Raw genomic sequence first — 22,500 nt, 5'->3', positions numbered from 1 at the left:
GGAGAAGGGTGGGAAATATATTTACATACATTTACACTGAGCTCAATATATGGATTGCATTGCCTTGTGCAGTCACTCTGAAACTGATCTGGGTTCAGCGTGCTACGGTGCTTTTACGGTGTTTGGACCTCTCGCGGTGTCCCAGTTTAGCTGGGAGTGTCCTGGCATGTGTAACCCACCCCACCTGTTCACTGGATGAGGCTGATTAGGTTCGTATGAAGAGTAGAGGTATGTGTGGTGTCTCTCTGGTATACGAGGTGTCTCTTTGGTATGTGTGGTGTCTCTCTGGTATACGAGGTGTCTCTGGTGCTTTTGGGTCCAACAGAGATTAAGCGAAGGGTTTTGTCAGACCATGACATGCTCACCCTCAGCAAGTGCAGCAGGAAGTTGAAGCGGTCCACTTCCTGTCCAAGTACGGTGGTTAGGGAGTTCACTCGGCCATTGGCGTCTCGCGCTAAAAGGCTCTCAGTGGCGGCTTCCATACTGAGTTTCTCTATACACTCACACACACACACACACACACACACACACACACACACACACACACACACACACACACACACACACACACAAACACACACACACACAATATAGATGTCTCCATGTCCCTTCAAAGATCACTGTGACAGACCTATTGTCAGCAGTAGGTGGGTGCAGTGTGCTAACTCTGCATCCATCAGGCTCTCTTTGCATATGGCCTTGTATTTGAAGAGCAGGGTGGATGCTGAGAGCAGGGTGGATGCTGAGAGCAGGGTGGGTGCTGAGAGCAGGGTGGATGCTGAGAGCAGGGTGGATGCTGAGAGCAGGGTGGGTGCTGAGAGCAGGGTGGATGCTGAGAGCAGGGTGGATGCTGAGAACAGGGTGGGTGCTGAGAACAGGGTGGATGCTGAGAGCAGGGTGGATGCTGAGAATAGGGTGGATGCTGAGAACAGGGTGGATGCTGAGAGCAGGGTGGGTGCTGAGAGCAGGGTGGATGCTGAGAACAGGGTGGATGCTGAGAGCGAGTGCTATCATGCTAAGCAGCACAGCTGAGTCTTGTTAATCCAGATTTCAATCAGATAGGCAGCTGTCTCAAGACTGCATAGCTTCATGTTAAAAAGACATTTTTATGGTTTTTATTCCTTTTCCAAAAACATTTTTAGGTGCTTTAGGTATTTACCCATTTACTGCTCACACGTTCTTATTTTTTCCTTCCTTTTCTCTTCCGATTCAGTAATAATCACAAGCTAACGGCTGGGTTCGGGCGCAGACACGGGCACGCGCAGGCAGGTTTTAAATTTGCTCGTTTTGGCGATGGTAGTGGTAGAACGGTGTAGCTGACGTAGCTCAAGGGAGCCGGAGCGGTTACAGTAGCTTTAGGGAGGGTGGGGGAGCTGGGGGTAGAACGGTGTAGCTGACGAGGCTCACCTGGGATCCTGGCCAGGATGGAGTCGGCGAGGTCGCGCACCACTTCGTCGCCGCTCCGCCCGCCTCCGGCGGCCGAGGAGCGCGGCTGCGCCTCCAGGACGGCGTTCACAACGGTGGCCGCCTCCCGCCTCTGCGGGAGGAACGGGGGGGGGGGGGTCAAATGGAGAGGCAGCTTGGACAGCTGGAACTCGTGCACAGTATGGCGTAACCGGGTTTGGAATGCGCGTAGGTGATGGGAACGTCTGAACGCGTGTGCGGGAGAAACGCGGGGGGTTTACCTGGAAAGCTAGGTCGGCATTCTCGTGCATGCCGAACACCTCGGGGTCGTCGATGACGGGCAGGCTCTCGATGTAGCTCAGGTACTCCTTCAGACTGTCAGACTCAGGAGCAAAATAGATGCCTACGTGCAGATTAGAGGGTGTGTGATTCGTGAGTGTGTGTGTGTGTGTCTCACTCAGGAGACAAACAGAGAAGAGTGTGTGTGTTATAGTCAAGGCTGTGGACGTCCAGATTAAGCGATCTTGGAAAAGGAAGACAACAAGAAGGTAGGCGGCTGCGGTTTAAGCACAGAATTCCCACACATTCCCTAGCTAGGAGTCCATAATCTCATCCGAAGCTAAAGAGGAAAAGAGAACTCAAGGACTCTCCGAGCAATAGAAGGGAGAACGGACACACAGCGGTGACACACGGCCACGGCATACTTAGAGTTAACGTGACACTTAATGAGGGGACCTTCATTTTTTCCCCCCAGTATAACCAGAATGTAATTTAAAGGCAATAGGATGGGATTAGAATATATTACTGGCGTGGCATAATCCCACACGTTACGATTCCTACCATCAGTGTTACTAGTGATAGAATGTGCACGTGTTGAATATGACCTTGGGAACTGTGATGACAGTGGGTACAGGTGTGTGTGTGTGTGTGTGTGTGTGTGTGTGTGTGTGCGCGCGTGTGTGTGTACCTGATGCAGAGTAACGATAGCCCTCCTCTAGAGTTGTCGGAGAGAAGAAGCTTTTGAGGATGGTGCGCAAGCAGCGCTGATCCCATGCGTCTGTAACTCTCCCGCCGTATGTAATCTCCCCTAAACACACACACACAAATGTTTTTTCCATTTCATTTGCTTGCATCAGTGACTGACAGCTCTCTAGGAATCAGCGGGGCACGGGTGTCACTGAGCCTTCATTTCCTCTTCCTCATCCTCGTCCTCACGGCTCGCACCTGCAGCTCCCTTCTGGGCAACTCCGGCACACAGCCTGGTGTGTGTGTGAGGCAGGCACCCCGCGGATGAAGGAGCCTCCTCACTGGAGGGCTAAGCTGAACGCTGGTGTGAGGTGCTCCGTTTCAAACACTAAGATAATCACAGGCTAGCAGGCCTCAGGAAGGAAGGTTATGCCCGAACTGGTACTGTTGACCGATGGGTGCGGTCACGGTCCTGCCCGATCTAGTACTGCTGACCGATGGCCATTACTTGGCACGTGTGGGTTCCAGACAGTTGAGAGCAGACACCTCCATGGACATGAGGAGGAGTTTTGCTGAAAACTTAATTAAAACTGTTTAATTACTAGTGTTATTAAACACTAACATCCAGTTTGGCTGGAATACTAATCACTTTCATTACTAATCAAAATCTGAAACATTCAAATTCTGAAAATCCAAGTAAGCCATTTTGGTTGACAATATCCAGAACATATATACTTATAAACTCCATATGAATCTGTAATAGGCAAAACCTGATTATGCTATAAAGGACATTGGAGCCACTGGGAGATTCAAATACTTTATCATCTGACACTTGATAATGCTGACACAGAAAACCTTCTGGATTGTGAACAGCTATATTTCATGTTTTTTGAGACTGCTTCTATCGTCAGAACAGCTAGTACAAGGTTGTACAAGTGTTCACATCCATCTTTCATAGTTAACCGCTTGCTGTCCGGACAGAGTCCTTAAAGTCTTCAAAGGCAGACAGAAGACCCATCTATTTGTGGAATATTTAAATGACCTCTGACCCCGCTCATATTTTGACTAAAACTCTAAACTTATTGTTTAATAACGAAGCTTATTGTAGGGTATTGTTTATTGCACTGATTGTTGTCTAAGATAGAGCTCATATGTATTTTGTACTTCTAGCACTGATCCCTTTATTTCTACAGCATTCTAGTTCATTGGTATGTTGGACTCTAACCTGCTGTACTGTACTAGGATGTATTCCAGGAGAAAATGACAAAGCACTTTTGTAAGTCGCTCTGGATAAGAGCGTCCGCTAAATGCTGTAAACGTAAATGGAAACGCAATCGTTTGTGAGGGCAGACACGCAGGCCGACGGAGCAGACACGCGGGCCGACGGATACGCCGGTCACTCGGGATGAGAGGCCGAACAGAAGCAACTATGGGAAAAAAGGTGTGGAGATCTGGGCTGCTCTCACGATGGACAGCTGTGGTGCTTAGAAAAGCTACAAGGCTAAACACGAAAAGCCAGGACTGTGCGTGAGAAACCTCAGCAGTGAGGAGACTGCAGATAAGAGTGATGAATTCAGTCCTTTTTTTTTTTTTTTTTTTTTTTTGGGTGAAGGTCCCCTTTAAACTTCCAGATTCTTTATAGCTCCCCAGGTGGTCCTTCTACAGCATGTTACCGGCAGAGTTAAAATATGGCAGCGTTTCTGAAATGCTGGAGGGACTGTGACATGGGTCAGGCAGTGGGGATCGGCCTGGCCCTGCCCCTGTCTCACCAACACACTCCCACGTTACTAAGCCCACTCAGACGTCTTTAATCTGGCTTTTATACAGCTGCACGCTGACGGCAAGCTTTCAAGTTCTGCTCCACTGCATAGGCTATAACGCAGACACACACACACACACAGACACACATGCATACACGCTTACGTGCCCTCCCACCAGTCATGGATGAGGTATAGGAGTGACAGTGCGGATCGATGAATAACTTCATGAATAATTCCCAGCTAACATGCATTTAGAGAGGAGCACACACACACACGCACACATACGCACCAGTAATGTAGATGAGGGCGTCCCAGGGGATGTGGCCCGTCTGGCAGTACAGGTTCAGGTTGAGGAGCACACACTCCCTATCACTGTCGCTGAACTCGTAACCAATGTTCCAGCCAAGAGGGCCAAACTTCTTCCTCTCCTGCACACACACATACACACACACACACACACACACACACACACACACACACACACACGTGCAAAGAACATTCCGTCAGGCTAACACACGACCAGATCAACAAATAAAAGTTTAGGATATGTGTATATAACTATGATCCTATAAAAACACGCAGTACCTGGCTGTATACCCAGCAGCTACATATATCAATATAACAATGTAAACTGTATGTCTTATTCGAACGCACTAAGAATCTAGGACAACGCTTGTTCACCATGGATACGGACTGAGAGTCGATAATACCGATCAATAATAAGTACTCATATGAACTTTTCTAAGAACCAGGCAGTAGTGTGTGACATAAGTCCTGGTCCTGTGTGCTGTATCATCGTTTCAGGCCTAAAACTACACCCAAGCTGATGACCAGTGGTGAAGGGTGACAAAGAACATGGCAGTGTAATCTTAAAGTAGTTATACTCTAAATAAAGTATATATACTTTAAAGTATTTCTCATTTTTGGAGTCATATTACTTTCACTCTGCAACATTTTGTAAGAATACATTTTTTTTTAAATTCTATTTTTAAATTTAAACTTTAAGCTCCACCACATTCAAACAGCATCCAGCGTTCCTTGCTACCATTTAAGTGAAAATAAACAGTGGATGATGACGATGACGAGCATGCGCCTTCAAACTAATGGACACCAATCAGGGTGTGCATTTTAATTGGCTAATTTGCTTTGACATCATCAGCAGCCGTACTTCTGGGAAGACACAGAGAGGCACACAGCAGGAATCACAGCTATTAGTGACTACTACTTATCCCCAAACATCTGCCTGAATTAAACTGGCAGGTGTAAATTAGTTAGGTGGGGGTGGGGGGTTGGGTGCGGGGTTGTTTGTTTTTTTATGTCAAAATGAAACATTCGTGAAACGAAATGAAATGAGGCAACGCCTCAACGCCTTTAACTCCCTCCATTTGACGCCTTGAAAAAATGTCATTCCGGAAAGTGTCCAAGCGCATTAAATCGCTCGGCCTTCCTCAGTGGATGCTCAACTGCTTAAAGATTATTCCTGACAAGTCTCTCCAAATATGGATAAGAGAAGGAACATGTCACACAACACACTCAAAGATATTCTTGAAATATTAAAAAAGTATTAAAAATGCTTTATTTTTATTAGAGTACTGCTATATGACATATTGTGGTTTCATTACTTTTCTAAATTATCGCTCCATTTGATCACTGGCCAAACAGAAGCAAAATTTTGATAACTGTCTATAACAGTGGGCTCAATGTACATAAAAATATTCATAATTAAATAGAATCTAAATAATCGGGCCTCCATTTACACACACACAAACACACACACACACACAGACACACACCAAGCAACAAATCCATTCCCACATCTTTCTGCCTAACCGTTCGCCCTGACCTGAATGATGGCGTGGAAGAAGCACACCCCGAAGATGATTTTCCTCCACTTCCTGCCCAGGATGTGCTCCTCGAAGAACGGCCCGCTGATCTCGGTGAACGCTCGTCGCACGTTGGCCCGGAGGCCCTTGGGCGGTTCGTTGGTCACCTGGCAACGCATTAACCGTGCGCTCGTTAGCGTGAGTATGCCACCGATTAGTATTGGCGTGCAGCAGGGAGGGGACGTTTTTGGAATCCGGTCCCATGTGTTTGGGCTGCACGTTCGGGACATGTTTACGGCGGGCGACTACAGCCTCTTGGAAAGGACAAAGTGAGGCTGTTTGCAGATCCGCTGAGTCAACAAAACGAATGAATCACAAAACAAGGCATGTCAGCAATGATTAGGAGAGTCATTAACGTGAGCGTATTCAAAGAAAAACTGTGATTGCTCTCTGTGAGCATATTTTGCTTTCTTCCTGTACTACTTCCTTTCTGTACAAAACCTGATGAGTAGCCCTTTGAGTGGATTACACACCTCTGCCACGGGGCAGAGAAAAAGATAAAAAAAAAAAAAAAAAAAAAAGATACCCAAACCGCCTGTTCAAATATAAACCACCTGTCCAAATATAAACGCAAGCAAATGCATTAAAAAAAAACAACAACCACACACTCACGTCGGACTGAAAATGCAGCCACTTGTAAATTATAAACAAAAAGAGACTGTGCTGATATGTGGAAGTTTAATTAAAAAGAAAAAATGGCTCTTTGCCTGTGCCATGCTATCATTCACCCTGCAGCTGTGTGTGTGTGTGTGTGTGTGTGTGTGTGTGTATGTGTGTGTGTGTGTGTGTGTATATGTATGTGTGTGTGTGTGTGTGTGTGTATGTGCGTGTGTGTGTGTGTGTGTATGTGTGTGTGTATGTGCGTGTGTGTGTGTGTGTGTGTGTGTGTATGTATGTGTGTGTGTGTGTGTGTGTGTGTGTGCGTGCGTGCGTGTGTGCGCGTGTGTGTGTGTGTGTGAACAATCTGTGCAGATAGGGCATACACATTATATCCGCTGGGAGGTTTCTAATATCTAATGAGTGATGATAAATGTTTTCTCTCTGTCTCCCTCTCACCCACACATCCTGACAGATACGAGAGTCCGTGCGCTTGTTAGTCAGCGTCTGACATCACTTTTTTCACTACAAAGCAACAATAAGTGGGTCAGGAAGAAAATGTGTGCGTGCGTGTGTGTGTGTGTGTATGTGTGTGCGCGTGTGTGTGTGCGTACATTTTTCATGGGCTTTTTAAACACTTTAACCCCGTCTGGTGTGTAACTCTTATTTAGTTATTTCTCAACTCATTGTTAACTAAGTAGTTGTGCAAGACTTTTTTTTTAAGCAAAAGCTTGTAATTGGCTAATAATGTTAAATTCAAAACCATTATTACTAATTTAATTTGCTTTATTACCTGTGTAACAGGCAGCATAACATAACTTTCTGATCATTATCATAAAGAAATACATGACAGGTACTAGAACTTGTCCAGTCTGCATGGATTGTACCACCAACAAACAGCAGGGGTGGCCGACATGGACAAACGTCAGCCTTCCTTAGAACCTTTAGGAACACGTTCACATCAGTGGTTAGAAGACCTACATCAGAGGTTTAGCTTATCAGTCGCAGGGAACCTAAATAGTCCTTCGTTAGGTACACGTTGCTTTGAGTCGTCCTGAGCGTATTTTAGACAGATAAAGTGTGTTTAACAAGCGTGTTCATTTGTACTGGGTCTACACTTCACAGCCTAAACGTAAACACATCTGTCCAATATTATGCCACTGCTTCCACTGGTGGGAATCGGGATTCAGTGGCTCAAGTCTGTAAGGCTCTGAAAGACTCTAATAACAAAAACCCTGCAGGTCCTGATAATCTGGACCCATATCTTTTAACGAGGGCTGCAGATATTAGTCCTGAGACTATTACTCATTAGTTTTCAATCGGAGCCTTCTGTCCAATTCCATACGTACAATTTGGTAAACTGCTCGTCTTCTCCACTTATTCGACGGCAGAGGTCCTTCAGAGCTGAACAACTATCATTATCGGTAAGCTTGCAGATGAAGCGGTTTTTAACTGGAATAAAAAAGTGATTTTCAGTCTGGTTATAGAACTGGCTACAGTACAATTATTGTGACAAATGAAGATCGAACGCAGTGTTTATGCAGAGGGCCACAAGATCATTAAACGTGTTCCACAGGGCTCCATTCTGGGGGCGGGGGGGTTCCCGCTACAGGAGCATTTGCATCTGCCAGGGAGGATCCTGTGGGACCTCCAGATCTAGCCAGAGCAGATAAGGAGCCTAAAACAGCGGTGCTGATGTGGCAGTCCCAAGCGGTACCATCTAAAGGGAAGGACTAGAGAAGACTAGAGTAGGTTCAAACCAAGGTTAGACCAGAGGAATTACTTCACTGTACCTTCAAAGCTGCTGTAAGATAGTACGTAAAGGATGTGACATAAGACAGACGCACGGCAGCATGTGTTAAACCCAGTGATAGCATTTAAGAATGCGCATTACACGTCCTCTCCTTTCCTTCTTCAGACATGCAGGTTTCTAGCCACATATCAGCAGGTTTGAATGACGTGATCATGGATGGAAGCTCGCCAGATGAAACTCAATCCCAGCAAGACCCAGCTGCTACCCAACGCTGGAGAAACTGGTCCTTGCAGGGATCTTGACACCCCTTTTAAGAACTCACCGGTCACTCCTTCCGAGCGGTGAAACTGTGTGACCAGCTCTCATTCTCAGATCATGTCTCAAACTTAACTCGGTCATGCTGGTTTCTCCTCCTCCTTTTCTCTCCAGGGAGGCCACCCCAGGTGCTTGTTCAGTCTCTTGTCAACTCCAGACACGCCTACTGCTACTCAACCTCAGCGGGCATTTCCTACGTGTGCCGTCTGACCCCCGCGACTGATCCAGAGTACAGCATGCGTGGCCTTCAACACTCCTGTAGGCTTCCTACATCTGCTCATATTGGGTTTAAAACTCTGATCCTTGTCTTCGAGGCCAAAAACAGACCTGCTCACTCTTAGCTGATGGCAACGGTCCAAATGAGATTTGTTCCGCAAGCCTGTGGATCTTCAGGCACGGCCTGGCTCGACCCACCGACCTTCAAGCTGCAAGACAAGACCCAAGAGTCTTGCGTTCTAGCACCGATTTGGGTCTTCAAACGCCATCTGCAAACTCATCTCTCTGAGAAGCCCCTTAATGAAACCTAATCAGGCACTTTAAAGAAGATTTTATATTTGCACTTATATTTGTCTCCTTTAGCAATCGCCCTTGAACCGTGTTGTATTTTATAGCACTGAACTGTAGATCTCATTCTAGGTTTTGGCGCCGACACTTGATTCTAACAGTCTCGGTTGAGGGGTTATTTTGGACTCTTACCTATTTGTGCTGGCTAAGGACATTTTAAGTAGATAACTGAAGTACTTACGGGATTTGTGAGCTAAATGCTGTGTAAATGTACAGAGTTTACAGTCAGTGAAAGCAGACTGGAGTTTGAAATTTTGAAAATGAATTCTATGAAGTATTTTCATAAAGAAGGAGTGCTATAACTTGAACACTGAGCAATGTAGAAGTCATTACAGAGTGCTCTGAGCAAACAGAAGCAATCGATGCTGACCCGCTCCACTCAAGAACTCTGACAGGAGAAAAGACAGGAAGGCAGGACGAGTGAGAGAAGAATTATTTAAAAACCACTATATTTATAGTGTGTTTTCTTACATGCTGTTTGTATAGGCATTGTGCCATCACTTGTGTATAACTACAGGTGTGTGTGTGTGTGTGTGTGTTGGTTAGTGTATGTGAATGTTTATATTACCTTGACTGAGTTTTGGAGCACGGTGACGGGAAATACACTGGTAGGCATTGAGCTGAGGAATAAACGGAAGTTCTCATGGATAACAGCATCTGCAAGAACCAATCACATCTCAGTATGGCAAAGTACAACCAATCGCCTCTCAAGACAAAGATCAGCCAATCAGTGCAACTCAAGCCAGGAGAAAACCCTTGCTTCTCGGCTCACACACTCAGTGATTCACTCACACACTGACACACACGATCTTCTATGCACACTCAAAAAGAAAACACCTCTGCAAAACACAGAAGAGAAAGGTACAAAAAGGTATAAAACATGCCAAGGCGACCAAGGTAGCACACACACGCACGCACGCACACACACACACACACACACACACACACACACACACACACACACACACACACACACACACACACACACACACACACGTCCAGTCTTCTGCTCGCGCACACACAGGGCCGCACCGGGCTCGGAGAAGGTCTTGATGATTTCCTCCATAGAGAGCATCCAGGAGACGGCGAGGTGGCAGTTCTGCAGGAAGACCCAGCTGCCCTTCCTCACGCCTTCCACCATCATCCTCTCTGCTATGGGGCCCTGGCCCTGGCCCAGAGAGATAGACTGCACTCTACACACACACACACACACACACACACACACACACGCACGCATACGCACCCACGCACATATTCACACACACAAAAAAAGAAAAGCATTACTGCATCACTGCTACACTACCCTGGAGGGGTAGACTCAAATTTGCATATGCACATTCTCACAAACACACGCACACACCAGCACACGCACATGCACACAAACGAAGAGACACATACAAAAAAGAAGGAGGGAAAAGCATTACATCCACACTGCTACGCTACCCCAGAGGGACAGACTCAAATTTGCATACACTCACACTCATTCACACACACACACACACACACACACACACACACACATATGCTTGCAAAAGACATTTAAAAACTGGATTCCATCTCTCGGTTCCTCATACACCTAAAGAGAGCTCCTTCTTTGTTTTTTCGGACTGGCACCACTAAAACGTGCTCTGAATATTTCACGGCCAACGTGCGGCACCTAATGTATGACTCCACGCTGGCTTTCCTGTTTTACATGGGTAGTAACTAGTAAACCAGTTCTGGAAGCTTCTATAATTCGAATACAGTCCTTTAGTTCCAGTTATGCACTCATGCTAATGTGTGTGTGTACTGTATGTGTGCGTGCATGTGTGTGCTCTGTTTGATTTGTGTGTGTAGGTGCATTCATGCCTGTCCAGGTAGCCTCTCTCCTTGGCAAACCTCTGGAAGGCACCCATGGGGTCAGAGCCGGTGCTGAGGATAAACACCAGTGGTGTGGAGGGGGACATATCCATGTATAAGGTGGCCAGATCCACTGGAGGATTCTCCACAAACTGCTGCCCCAGGCTCACGATCACAAACTCGGTCACTGCTCGCACAACCTGGCAACACACAAACAGGGAGGGGGAGTGCGGCTAGCAATAGGATAGCAAAGAACTGAAGTTGGGCCCCATAATGAACCCTAAAATACAAGCTTTATACAGTCAAAACACCTGCCACACACACACACACACACACACACACACACACACACACACAAAAACAGTTAATAATGCACTTTTCTATCTGCATTCTGCATGGATACATCTGCACAAGCACTAAAACAGTCGCTGCTTTAATAATGAAAGGCATTACACACGGTGGCATGCACCCGCTGTGTGCATAGGAAGCTGAGCAGCTGTCCTGGGTCGGAGTTCCCCTCTACCCTGACTGCCCTGGCTTCCACACACACACCAAGAAGATTCCAGGTTACTGTAGTGTCCCCTTGCAAATGATGGCAAAGGTCAAGGACAAATCCCAGAGTCGTCCCCAGGTTCCTCTCATGTTTCTTGTTCCAGAGTGGGGCTTGCAGTGGGGCACTGCAGGGCGTAACGAGGACACTCTGTCCCAGTGGGGCACTGCAGGGCGTAACGAGGACATTCTGTCCCAGTGGGGCACTGCAGGGCGTAACGAGGACTCTGTCCCAGTGGGGCACTGCAGGGCGTAACGAGGACACTCTGTCCCAGTGGGGCATTGCAGGGCGTAACGAGGACACTCTGTCACAGTGGGGCACTGCAGGGCGTAACGAGGACACTCTGTCCCAGTGGGGCATTGCAGGGCGTAACGAGGACACTCTGTCACAGTGGGGCACTGCAGGGTGTAACGAGGACACTCTGTCCCAGTGGGGCACTGCAGGGCGTAACGAGGACACTCTGTCACAGTGGGGCACTGCAGGGAGTAATGAGGACACTCTGTCCCAGTGGGGCACTGCAGGGCGTAACGAGGACACTCTGTCCTCAGTCTCCATAGGACAAACAAAGAAACAAATAATTATAAAGCAGCCACATGGGCTGTCATATGTGGTGTCTCACACACCTACTGGCAACCCACAATATGGATGTTAACAACTACAGTTGTTTTCACACATCTTTATTAATATTTTACTCTCTCTTTCACACACACACACACACACACACACACACACACACACACACACACACTCATAAAGCATTCATCCTTGCTTTCACATATTGGACTCTAAGAACCTGTGAGTGCTGGGTGTGCAGCTCAGTGCTGCTGCTACACTGCAGTGCTACTATACTTTACCACTACTTTAATTACCGAGACCTGCGTTTGTCACATGATCACCAGAACTTAACCAGTCTAAGTTAACCAGTCTAACCAATACTTAAGGGGACTTGTGTGACTCGTGTAATTAAAGGACAACAGACTTAGCTGAATGAAAGCAGGTGTCCGATAGGTGTCTTATTGATCGCAATTAGGGCCAGTGTCCGATAGGTGTCTTATTGATCGCAATTAGGGCCAGTGTCCGATCGGTGTCTTATTGATCGCAATTAGGGCCAGTGTCCGATCGGTGTCTTATTGATCGCTATTAGGGCCAGTGTCCGATCGGTGTCTGATTGATCGCTATTAGGGCCAGTGTCCGATCGGTGTCTTATTGATCGCTATTAGGGCCAGTGTCCGATCGGTGTCTGATTGATCGCTATTAGGGCCAGTGTCCGATCGGTGTCTTATTGATCGCTATTAGGGCCAGTGTCCGATCGGTGTCTTATTGATCGCTATTAGGGCCAGTGTCCGATCGGTGTCTTATTGATCGCAATTAGGGCCAGTGTCCGATCGGTGTCTTATTGATCGCAATTAGGGCCAGTGTCCGATAGGTGTCTTATTGATCGCTATTAGGGCCAGTGTCCGATCGGTGTCTTATTGATCGCTATTAGGGCCAGTGTCCGATCGGTGTCTGATTGATCGCTATTAGGGCCAGTGTCCGATCGGTGTCTTCTTGATCGCTATTAGGGCCAGTGTCCGATCGGTGTCTTATTGATCGCTATTAGGGCCAGTGTCCGATCGGTGTCTTATTGATCGCAATTAGGGCCAGTGTCCGATCGGTGTCTTATTGATCGCAATTAGGGCCAGTGTCCGATAGGTGTCTTATTGATCGCTATTAGGGCCAGTGTCCGATCGGTGTCTTCTTGATCGCTTTTAGGGCCAGTGTCCAATCGGTGTCTTCTTGATCGCTATTAGGGCCAGTGTCCGATCGGTATCTTACTGATCGCTATTAGGGCCAGTGTCCGATAGGTGTCTTATTGACTGCTATTATGGCCAGTGTCTGATAGGTGTCTTATTGATTGCTATTAGGGCCAGTTTCCTTGGCGATCAGCTTAATCGCCACTTTGCGTCACAAACTTAGCGAGGCTTAACCCCGGGTTCATACAGCCTAATGGGCTTCTAATGGGTAAAACCACGCGCAGGCCTCCAATAATAGCGCCATGTCTACCAGTTCTTCTGGTCTGTGCTGTGTTTGTGCAGAATTGTGCTGTAAAAAATGTTGATTTGTTTTTTGAGGTATAAAGTTGGGCCAAGAGTTATAGAAGGATTACTCCACCTGCCAATTACTGGTTCATGTAGTCTTTGCCTGTTTGTGGGTTTTTTTGTCATTTGATTTGATTCTGCTCACTTGAGAAGACAGTTTTAATATAACTCCAGACAGACTGTAACAACTAATGTTAGCTAAGTCAACTGTAAATGGTTAAGGTGTTGCTTAGTAACAAGAGTTGAGCTTTGGTAAGCATACATACTTTGTGGTGTCCATGGTGTTCATAATACATTACAGGGACACTGGAAAATTGCAGTGCCTGCAAAATCACTCAAGAATTCCATTTCATTCCATTTTACAATCCGGACACTAAAACGGCTGACATTCGTAATAGTGCCCTAGGATGCAGACAGAGATTTACTTCAGCTACAACCAACATTTGCTTTTAGATGTGAGATCAGCTTCATGGAGTTCATGCATAAATACGTGTGATTTTCAAATTAATTTTTACCTGTGATGACTTCACAATGGGGGATTATACCGCTCCGTGATCGTCATGACAATGACGATTTTTTTGCAAACAATGGCAGTGGAACTAGTTCTAGAATTCTTGCAAAGAAAGAGAAGTCCTGCAGTGCCTTTGATATTTGTGAGATCGCACCATGGTTACGGGCTTCATATGCGTCCTTGTTGGCCTTGCCGCCGAATCGTCATGTCGCTCCCTGGCCCTGCAGCTCTGAACTCACATTGCCATAGTCCTCTGGGGCACCAGGTTCAGTTCAACCCCGACATCGTCCAATCAGGAACCACTCTTCCGATACTCACTGCCCAAGTTTTGAACTGTTTTCACCCATTTCTAATTTTCACTGCATTCTACTGTTTGTTATGTTCTTGTCGCTAAGAATTGCCACTGTATGGACAGAGCTACTGAACTGTATTTCCTCTGAATGCTTAATTCCACTTTTTTGTCCCTGGTTATTTCCTCTGAGTGTCCCACTGGTATTGTTACTGTCTTGTGCTGGTTTGACCATTGCATGTTTTTTGACAGCTTTTTAACTGACCTTTCTTCAGTAATGATTTACTGATCACTTTTATCTGTGAATGTCTGGCTGGTTCTGTTGTGTTGCTTGGATATTACAGGCTATGATTGTTTATAGCGCATGAAGAAAAAGGGGCAAGACGATTGGCCAAGAGTTTGGAAGCCTCTAGAACCATCACGGAAGCTTACAGAAGCTTACAGTGATTCTGCCACTGCTTTGGCCCCTCCTACCTGCTAAAGCAGTGTAATGGCTCCCTATGGCAGTTTAGAGCATTATGCAAGACTCTGCCTTAATTCTCACCCTGTTAGCAGCACTGGACCCCCCCGCCCCGATCCCTCTGCATCCACACCCAGACTCCAGGGTTTCCTTAGAATGTGTTTCTGCCTTCTGCTCAACCACACACAACCTCTAACTCAAAGCCCACAAGACTGAGCCCCCTGTGTGAAACCCATCTGGGTGGTCCAAAGGAATGACCTCATACTCAAGAGTACAAGATTAAGTTCTTACATTAACTCGTTTTAGTACCTTTAGTGTTAGGATGTTTCCTACATAATACCATTGAGTTGATTCCTCTATAAAGTTATGTCTTTGCTTTACAGTTTTAATCTTTTGGCATTACACAGTGTTCATAGTCACTGGTTTAGTACATAAAGCCACATTAAGCTTTTATCACTGTGAATGTTTTAAACATTTACTGCCGTAATGGGAGCCAAGACAGCCAAGGTAGTTTGTCTCATCATTATTAGTCAGCCTCATTACATGTGCCTCTTACAAAATAAACCCTTAAATTAATGATGACCCTGTAGCACAGGCTTGCCTGACTCAAATCGCCCTGAAGAGGTCAGCTCCAACAAATCTGCGTCTAATATTAAACTATGAGAATCTACAGTGAGGGAGCAATCGCCATTTTACTGGTCAGAACCCGTAACCCACAACCATTTCACAACTTTTAGCAGCGTTGCCGCATCGAACATCTAAGAGTGAGGAATAGGAAGATCCCAGAACTTTGCAAATGCGTTGGATAAACGGGTGTGATGAGAAAAGCGAATCCATGCAAGGGCGGAGGAAGTCTGAGAGCACCCTGCTCTCGCTTCAAATGACTGAGCTTATCAACTGGCAGCAAAATAACCCCACAGAGCAGGAGGAGAAAGGGGAGAGAGAGAGAGAGGGAGAGAGAGAGAGAGAGAGAGAGGGAGAGAGAGAGAGAGAGAGAGAGAGAGAGAGAGAACAGCTATCCTGCAGAAGGTATTTTTGTATAGATTAATGCATTGAAGCCATTGTGCAGGGAGCCAATATGTTGAGTTTGATTCACTCATCAGAACTGGCTTTGATCCTTTAAATAGACTCAGTACTGCACTACAAAGCAAGAGATTGCAATCCATCACCCATAGTCATTCAGCCATTTAGTTCATTCACTGACAGACACACTTACTCTCATTAGCAGCTTCATTAGCATAAATACACGCTGTTGTTGAAGGTCACAGGGGGTCATCTTAAGGGGCATATGCTGATGAGCTATTTAAAAATGAAAGTGGAAGTTGCCTGGTGGGCTCTGGGTGCCAACTTTGAAGATTATCTGTTGGAACCCTCAGGGATTAATGCACATAATTATATATATATATCCACCCATCCAATCCCAGCTGCTGTGGCTCCTCCCCACCCCCTGACTGTTTTTCCTCTGCTGTGACTCCTCCCACTGCCTTCCCCCTTCCCCCGCTGCCTTTCCTCTGCTGTGACTCCTCCCACTCCCTGACCCCTTCCCCTGCTGTGGCTCCTCCCACCTCAGCCAACCATATCTCTGCCACCCTGGTTCCCTCCCTGAATAATGAGAAGGCTCCAGGCTGTTTCTTGGTCGTTCTTGTGCCAAATGGGTTTTGGATACACTTACACTCATCATCATAATGTTTATTTTGTTCCTGTTGTTGTGCCAACCAGAGGAGGACAGGCTACCACTCTGAGTCTTGGTTCTTTTCACTATTTCTTCCTCGTGCTCTTAGGAAGTTTTTCCTTTGGCTTGCTACATGGGACCTTGGACATCTGCAAAGATGCTTTGTGACAATGGCTGTTGTAAAAAGCTCTATATAAATAAATTTGGCTTTTGGAAGTATCTGCTGTTTTCAAAAAATAGTGTTTGTCACCAAATTAGTGTGACTGCTGTATGAATACAACAATTCTTTTTGTTGCACCCCCAACCTCTCTCTCACACACGCACACACACACACACACACACACACACACACACACACACACACACACACACTTCTTTCCATTTGTCAAAGCTGAGTAAGATTATGTAAAATTGAGTTTATGTAAAACTCAGGAAATTACTAAGACACCAATAGATTTTTGACTTTAAATAGAGTGTACAGATGAAGTGAAGACGATAAAACTTGGCTGGACAAGCTGGGTAGCTTAGCTGTGAGTGCAGGCCTAACTTGCGGACATTAGAAAAGAGATGGAAAGGGAGTTTGAAGTACCTCAGCCAGGGAAGGAAGGACAGAAGTAAAGATTAGAGCCACAGGGAACTAATTGGAACAATTGGAGCAAACAAGGACAGACAACCAGAGATTCAGCGTCAGCGCGAGCATGGCAACCATTATGACATCACAAAGTGTTTTCAAATTATGCTGAGGAATCTGAACCAGCAGATGTCTCCTTTGGCACTTTTATGTGCACTGCAACAGACGGGTTTTTGCCAAAAGGAGAGTGGATACCTCCAGTAAGAAGAAAATTGGCTGGAAAGGCATGGGGAACCTGTACTATACTTGGCTTTGTAGACAGTCATGATTAAGAGGTTGATTATGGGTCACTGAGAGGTGTACAGCTTTCAGGGTTTTAGGCAGCTGATGCTTCTGGAGAAGCTCAAAGCTAGTGTTCCATGTCATGCTGAGGTATAAAGAAACAACACAAATAAACACTGAGTACAGGATCCATGTAAAGCAGCAGAAATGGCTGATGCTTGTGTCGGTCCATGAGGAGATTTGGAAGCATAAATCTCCAGTTGGTAGGAAAGAGGGCAGTGAAGGGAAAGAGAGAGAGAGAGAGAGAGAGAGAGAGAGAGAGAGAGAGAGAGAGAGAGAGAGAGAGAGAGTGGGTAGACCAATCATGTTAAGTTTTATCAGCTCACAAAGCCAAGCACATGGCAAAACCTGTCTGCGCTTCCGCGCTTCTTAGCACAGTGAGGTGATGTACCTTTGCTGTCAGAAGCCCAGATATGTGAAGTGTCCTCGCTAAATGACAGTAATAAGCCCTTGTGCTGAAACTCAAAGCAGTCTGGAGCCCCGGCCCTGGCCGAGAATACACATACATCTCTCAGGGCATGAAAAGCAGGGGATTTCAAGGGAGCTCAGAAATGTAAGAGTTGCTCATAGTTTTCTCTCTCAGGTTCCAGTTACCACATCCGTAAAACGGAATGAGGTGGTAATACCCAGGGCACAGGGGCAGGTCTGTCTTTACTCTTGCATGGGAATGTTTACTTGACTAATTGCACAACGCTGATGGCCTCAGCTCCGGTGAAAGGCCCTAGAGGTATATGTGGTGGTTTTTCTTGTCTTCCTTGGGCATTTCTGACAGCTGTCTGCTGTTCCTGTCACGCGTGTCAGCTGGCAGCGAGCCCTATTCAGAAAATCCCGGTGGCTCCTTTAAGCCCTCTTCTGCAGCATCAGGGTGTGACAGGGCTTTCAGAAAGATCTCAGAACTGATTAAGACCTGCTCGCTTCAGCACTGAGGGAACTGGCATTTGGCGCCACCCTGGCTGTATGGTTTTTGAGATTGTATGAATGAGTCTATTGGGTTCTTGTCTTTTGAGCTGAGGCGAGAGGTCCACTAAAACGCTGAAAGACACACCAGTGAGGCTGCCAGATAAAGGGACTGTGATGCAGTAAAATGCGTCTTTTCAGGATTGGCTTGCTATAGCCTGTCAGCTTGCCACAGAAAATCTGAAGGGATCTCCAGAGAGAATGAAAACCCAGACTGACAAGAGCCGATGCATGACTCTGAGGTGGGAGACAAGGTTTTGGTGCTTTTTTCCACAAAGGGAGAGCCCGAGTACCAGTTTTTGTAAATCATATAGAACTCAGAGGACAGTAGGAGATCATGATTATACAGCCAACACTCCTCACCAGAGAAAAAAGCCCAGGTTGTGGCATGTCGATCTTTTAAAGGCTAAACAGCAGCTAATATCAAACACATAAATAGAGCGAAAGCCAAGTTTCTAACTTGTGATTATCGATAGTTGGAAAACCTTTTTAAAAATAAAATGTAAAAAAAAACAAAACAAAAAAAAAAACAAAAAACAAATTCAAGGAATACGTCTTAAAAGATTGTTGTTGCACCTTGCTCGCTGTCTTTGGAATCTGTCGTAAATGTCATACGTGTGACATAAATGGTGGACAGCGACTCAAGAAGTTGAACTGTAGGTGATGCAAAATGACAAAGAGTCTGTTGTCTTTGGCTGCAATAAATCAATGTACTGTGGGACCCCCATGCTCAAATAGCTGAAAGAGCCCACAATGTCCAAAAAATTGACAAAATGTGTCAACTTTAAAAGGGCACATTGGAAAGGACTATCTGCTTACTCTGTTATCTGTAGTGCTTTAAAACAACCCTGGGATGTGGAAAACTGGGCTCTCACAAGGACTGGATGTTAAGACTGCTGCTTTTCTAACAACATGCGCATGTAACAAGCTGGCTACGCTTCCCATAATGACCCAGCATCTTTCCAAAGACTCGCGTGCTTAACATCATCAGTTTGTTTCTTTTTTTCGACCAGAAATTCGCTGAAGTCAGCCACACAGAAGAGAAGGTGTTAATGAATACATTTTAAGGCTAGACGCATAGCTAGAAGCTAGACACATATAACCCCCATTTAACCTACCAAAAACACACATTAGACCACTGATGCAAATGCATCGGCTATCTTAGCTAAAACGTTGGTTATTAGCGAAAGGGAGCATGGCTAACTAGTTCGTTAGTTAGATACAAACACCCCTGCTATAAATAAAAGTTAATAGACAAGATTACTTTTTGGGTAGTTTTCAGTATAATGGCTAACATAAAAGGCTTTTACCAGTCGGGCTTCCCAGATCTGACTACTGGTCGAGTTGTTCGTTGCTCACTGGTACAGCTTCTTCTATCTCTGGGTCAAATCTAAATGGTTGAACTTCCCTGTTATGATGTATATTCACAACCCCTGTCACTACAGATTCAAAAATAAGTTCAGAATCTGAAGAATCAGCACTGGAAAAGGAGTCATACTGGCGGCTGATCTCAGCGCTGTTCAATGTTGTCTACCAGTGACGTCACTCTGCAACTTTCTGGAATTTCCAGAGCTACGTCGGGTTTTTCCACCAATTTGCTTGAATTAAAGAATAAAGTTATTTTCATTTTAATTCACATAGACATTTTTTCAGTAGCCAAGATCATGTGAAATCTTAAGGGAGGTGGTGCATGGCCTTTAAAACTATTATGGCAGTTCACCTCCTCATCTGATGCCAGTGACGTGTGATGCTGTAATGTGATGCCATAGTATGATGACCTAAAATGTGATGCCGTAATGCCTTCTTCCTAATCCAGTATGTTTATAATGGAATGTCATGAAGGGGAAGATTTGAGGAATTGAGGCCGTTTCATGAGAGTTTAAATAACTGACAGAACCAGACAAATATCTTGGTCAGCAGATTGCCATTACCACTTTAGTGCAGAATGTTTCTAATTAATTTTTTGAATTTGCCTCCGTGCACCTGCTTATGAAGTGGAAACAGATAATAGCACCCCTATTAAGAAGAACCTATGAGGCTGGCTCAGATTAGGTTGGAAAAAGTGGAACAAGATCTTGACAAATGGTAACACCCTATAGGGGAGGCTAGCCAGGACTGGCCAATGTCATAGCTGGTACTGAGGATGTGTTTGTCCACAGTACCTCTGCCTTTGAGGCTGTCACTCTTAAGGGCCACTAGTATTACCTCACTCATAAGGGCCACTAATATTACATCACTCTTAAGGGTGCCACTAGTATTACTCTTCCATTCACGAGCAACTCACTGCTTTGTGAATTTCTTTCTCATGTTCAACTAAAATGGCTAAAGATGTTTCTGAGATTCTATGATAACCAATGGCATGAGGACGAGGAAGGTTAAAGGGAAACAAGTTAAAAAAAGCAGAATTATTTTTACTCCCCCACAAAAATATCAATGCTGTAGTGCCCGTTTCTTCAGTGAACAAGGTCAGCAGGACAGCTGGCCAAAATGTGTCCTTGCCTGCCAACTTAAGAAAAAGATTCCTAATTTCAGTGTAAGAGAGTTCCTGATTAAATATGATATTCTGGGTTTCTACCTCAGTGCTTAATTGCGATGGAGCTGGAATGCACATGCACTATGTAGACGCAGCCCGTGAGAATGGAGGAGTGCTGGACCCTAACCTTCTCCTCACTGAAGCTCTTTATGAGGAGGAGCTTCTGGAAGGCCCCCAGGCGCTCGTTCCAGTGACCTCTGACCTCCGGCTGTTTTTCAGAGGGCGTGTCCTCAGAGTACGGCGGAAGGTCCGTTACGTAGCCCTCCCACTGCTCTGGATTCAAGGAGACCTCCAATCGACCTGCAAAGAGAGAAATAGTGGGTCATAAAATCTAAAAAATTATTAAGTACAAATATCCCAAAGGAAAAAAACAGAATTCAAATTTAATTTGTGATATTCCCAGAGCGAAATTCATTCATAAAAATCAAAACATGTTCAACTAGAAGTGATAAACAATAAAAATACAACACAGTCCACACACGTACCTATTACACATTAAGTAACTTAAGTAAGAAATACCATCAGATAACAAGTAAAGTATTCAGTGCTGGCTTACCCAGTTGCACGGTAATGGGTGTAGACACCATGGCTTTCTTAAAGCCTCTGAAACAAGGCAGTCTGCTCTCAAGATCACAGCATGTTTCCCACACAAAATCAGATAACCACGGAACACTGGGCTTCTCTGACAACTCCTACAGAGGCAGAGACGCAGAGAAACGACCAGTTTATCAACTGTTTCTGGCACCGCCAGTGTCTGGTTTTCAAATGGAACCAAGAGATGAAGGAACGGGAGGTTGGAAAAATCTTGTTGATGGACTGCTCAGATCTCACTTAAGGAGAACTGCTATTTAAATGAACTGAAAAGTAGACGAGTGTGATTGGGGAATGTGATGTTGATTAAGGGCAGAGCACGGTTACGGGGAGAGAGCCCTGGCCAGGGCAATTCCAAGCGGTGAGGACTAGAATCCGGAATGGGCCAGGACGAATCGTTTGTTAAGGAGCTGCGGGATGTTGACAGCCCGCCGAGAATTCCTCCGGCGGGCAGGAGGGGAAGACGACATGACAGATGGTGGAATTGGTTTCATTTGTCCAGTGCGACAGAGGGAAAAGAGAGGGACCGTTGATGACTGGATCACCACGGTCCGATTTGGGAAATGAAGTAGTAGGCGCACGCGCACGCACACTCACACACACACACACACACACACACACACACACACACACACACACACAGAGACCACCAGGCCCTGGAGAGAACTAAAATAGCAATCTGATTCGCTCATTAATTTTGCAATTAATACAATTCCGTCTTGTTCATGACTTGTTTGTATGTGCGTGCGCGCCCGTAATCAGGGTGCTGAGATGAGTGACTGGAGTTGAGGGGCAGGAAGGAAAAAACCCCCCAAAAAACATGCTTTCAAGAGAATGAGGCGCAAACCAAGAACGAGAATTCTCA

General features: G+C 45.7%; 1 protein-coding gene across 3 annotated transcripts in view; it reads right to left on the bottom strand.

Annotated features, from left to right (window-relative positions):
• Positions 1-22,500, bottom strand: part of dnah6 (dynein, axonemal, heavy chain 6) — a 73,983-nt gene that overhangs the window by 4,194 nt on the left and 47,289 nt on the right. Inside the window, exons 63-73 of one of the 3 annotated variants that reach the window (XM_035530041.2) lie at positions 21,601-21,736; positions 21,172-21,344; positions 11,091-11,281; positions 10,275-10,435; positions 9,811-9,899; positions 5,974-6,120; positions 4,420-4,558; positions 2,372-2,491; positions 1,686-1,807; positions 1,408-1,537; positions 366-493 (exon numbers count right to left, since the gene is read on the bottom strand). In XM_035530041.2, the coding sequence (XP_035385934.2) occupies positions 366-493; positions 1,408-1,537; positions 1,686-1,807; positions 2,372-2,491; positions 4,420-4,558; positions 5,974-6,120; positions 9,811-9,899; positions 10,275-10,435; positions 11,091-11,281; positions 21,172-21,344; positions 21,601-21,736 (1,536 nt within the window). Of the gene's footprint in view, positions 1-365; positions 494-1,407; positions 1,538-1,685; positions 1,808-2,371; positions 2,492-4,419; positions 4,559-5,973; positions 6,121-9,810; positions 9,900-10,274; positions 10,436-11,090; positions 11,282-21,086; positions 21,345-21,600; positions 21,737-22,500 lie in introns of those variants that run through there. The other 2 variants (XM_081714269.1, XM_081714270.1) reach the window with 2 other exon arrangements.

Source organism: Electrophorus electricus, chromosome 5, assembly GCF_041902795.1.
Source record: "Electrophorus electricus isolate QZ-2024a chromosome 5, ASM4190279v1, whole genome shotgun sequence".
Taxonomy (NCBI): Eukaryota; Metazoa; Chordata; class Actinopteri; order Gymnotiformes; family Gymnotidae; genus Electrophorus; species Electrophorus electricus.
The sequence above is the reverse complement of the archived record's forward strand: the minus strand, read 5'-3'. Positions and strand labels throughout refer to the sequence as shown.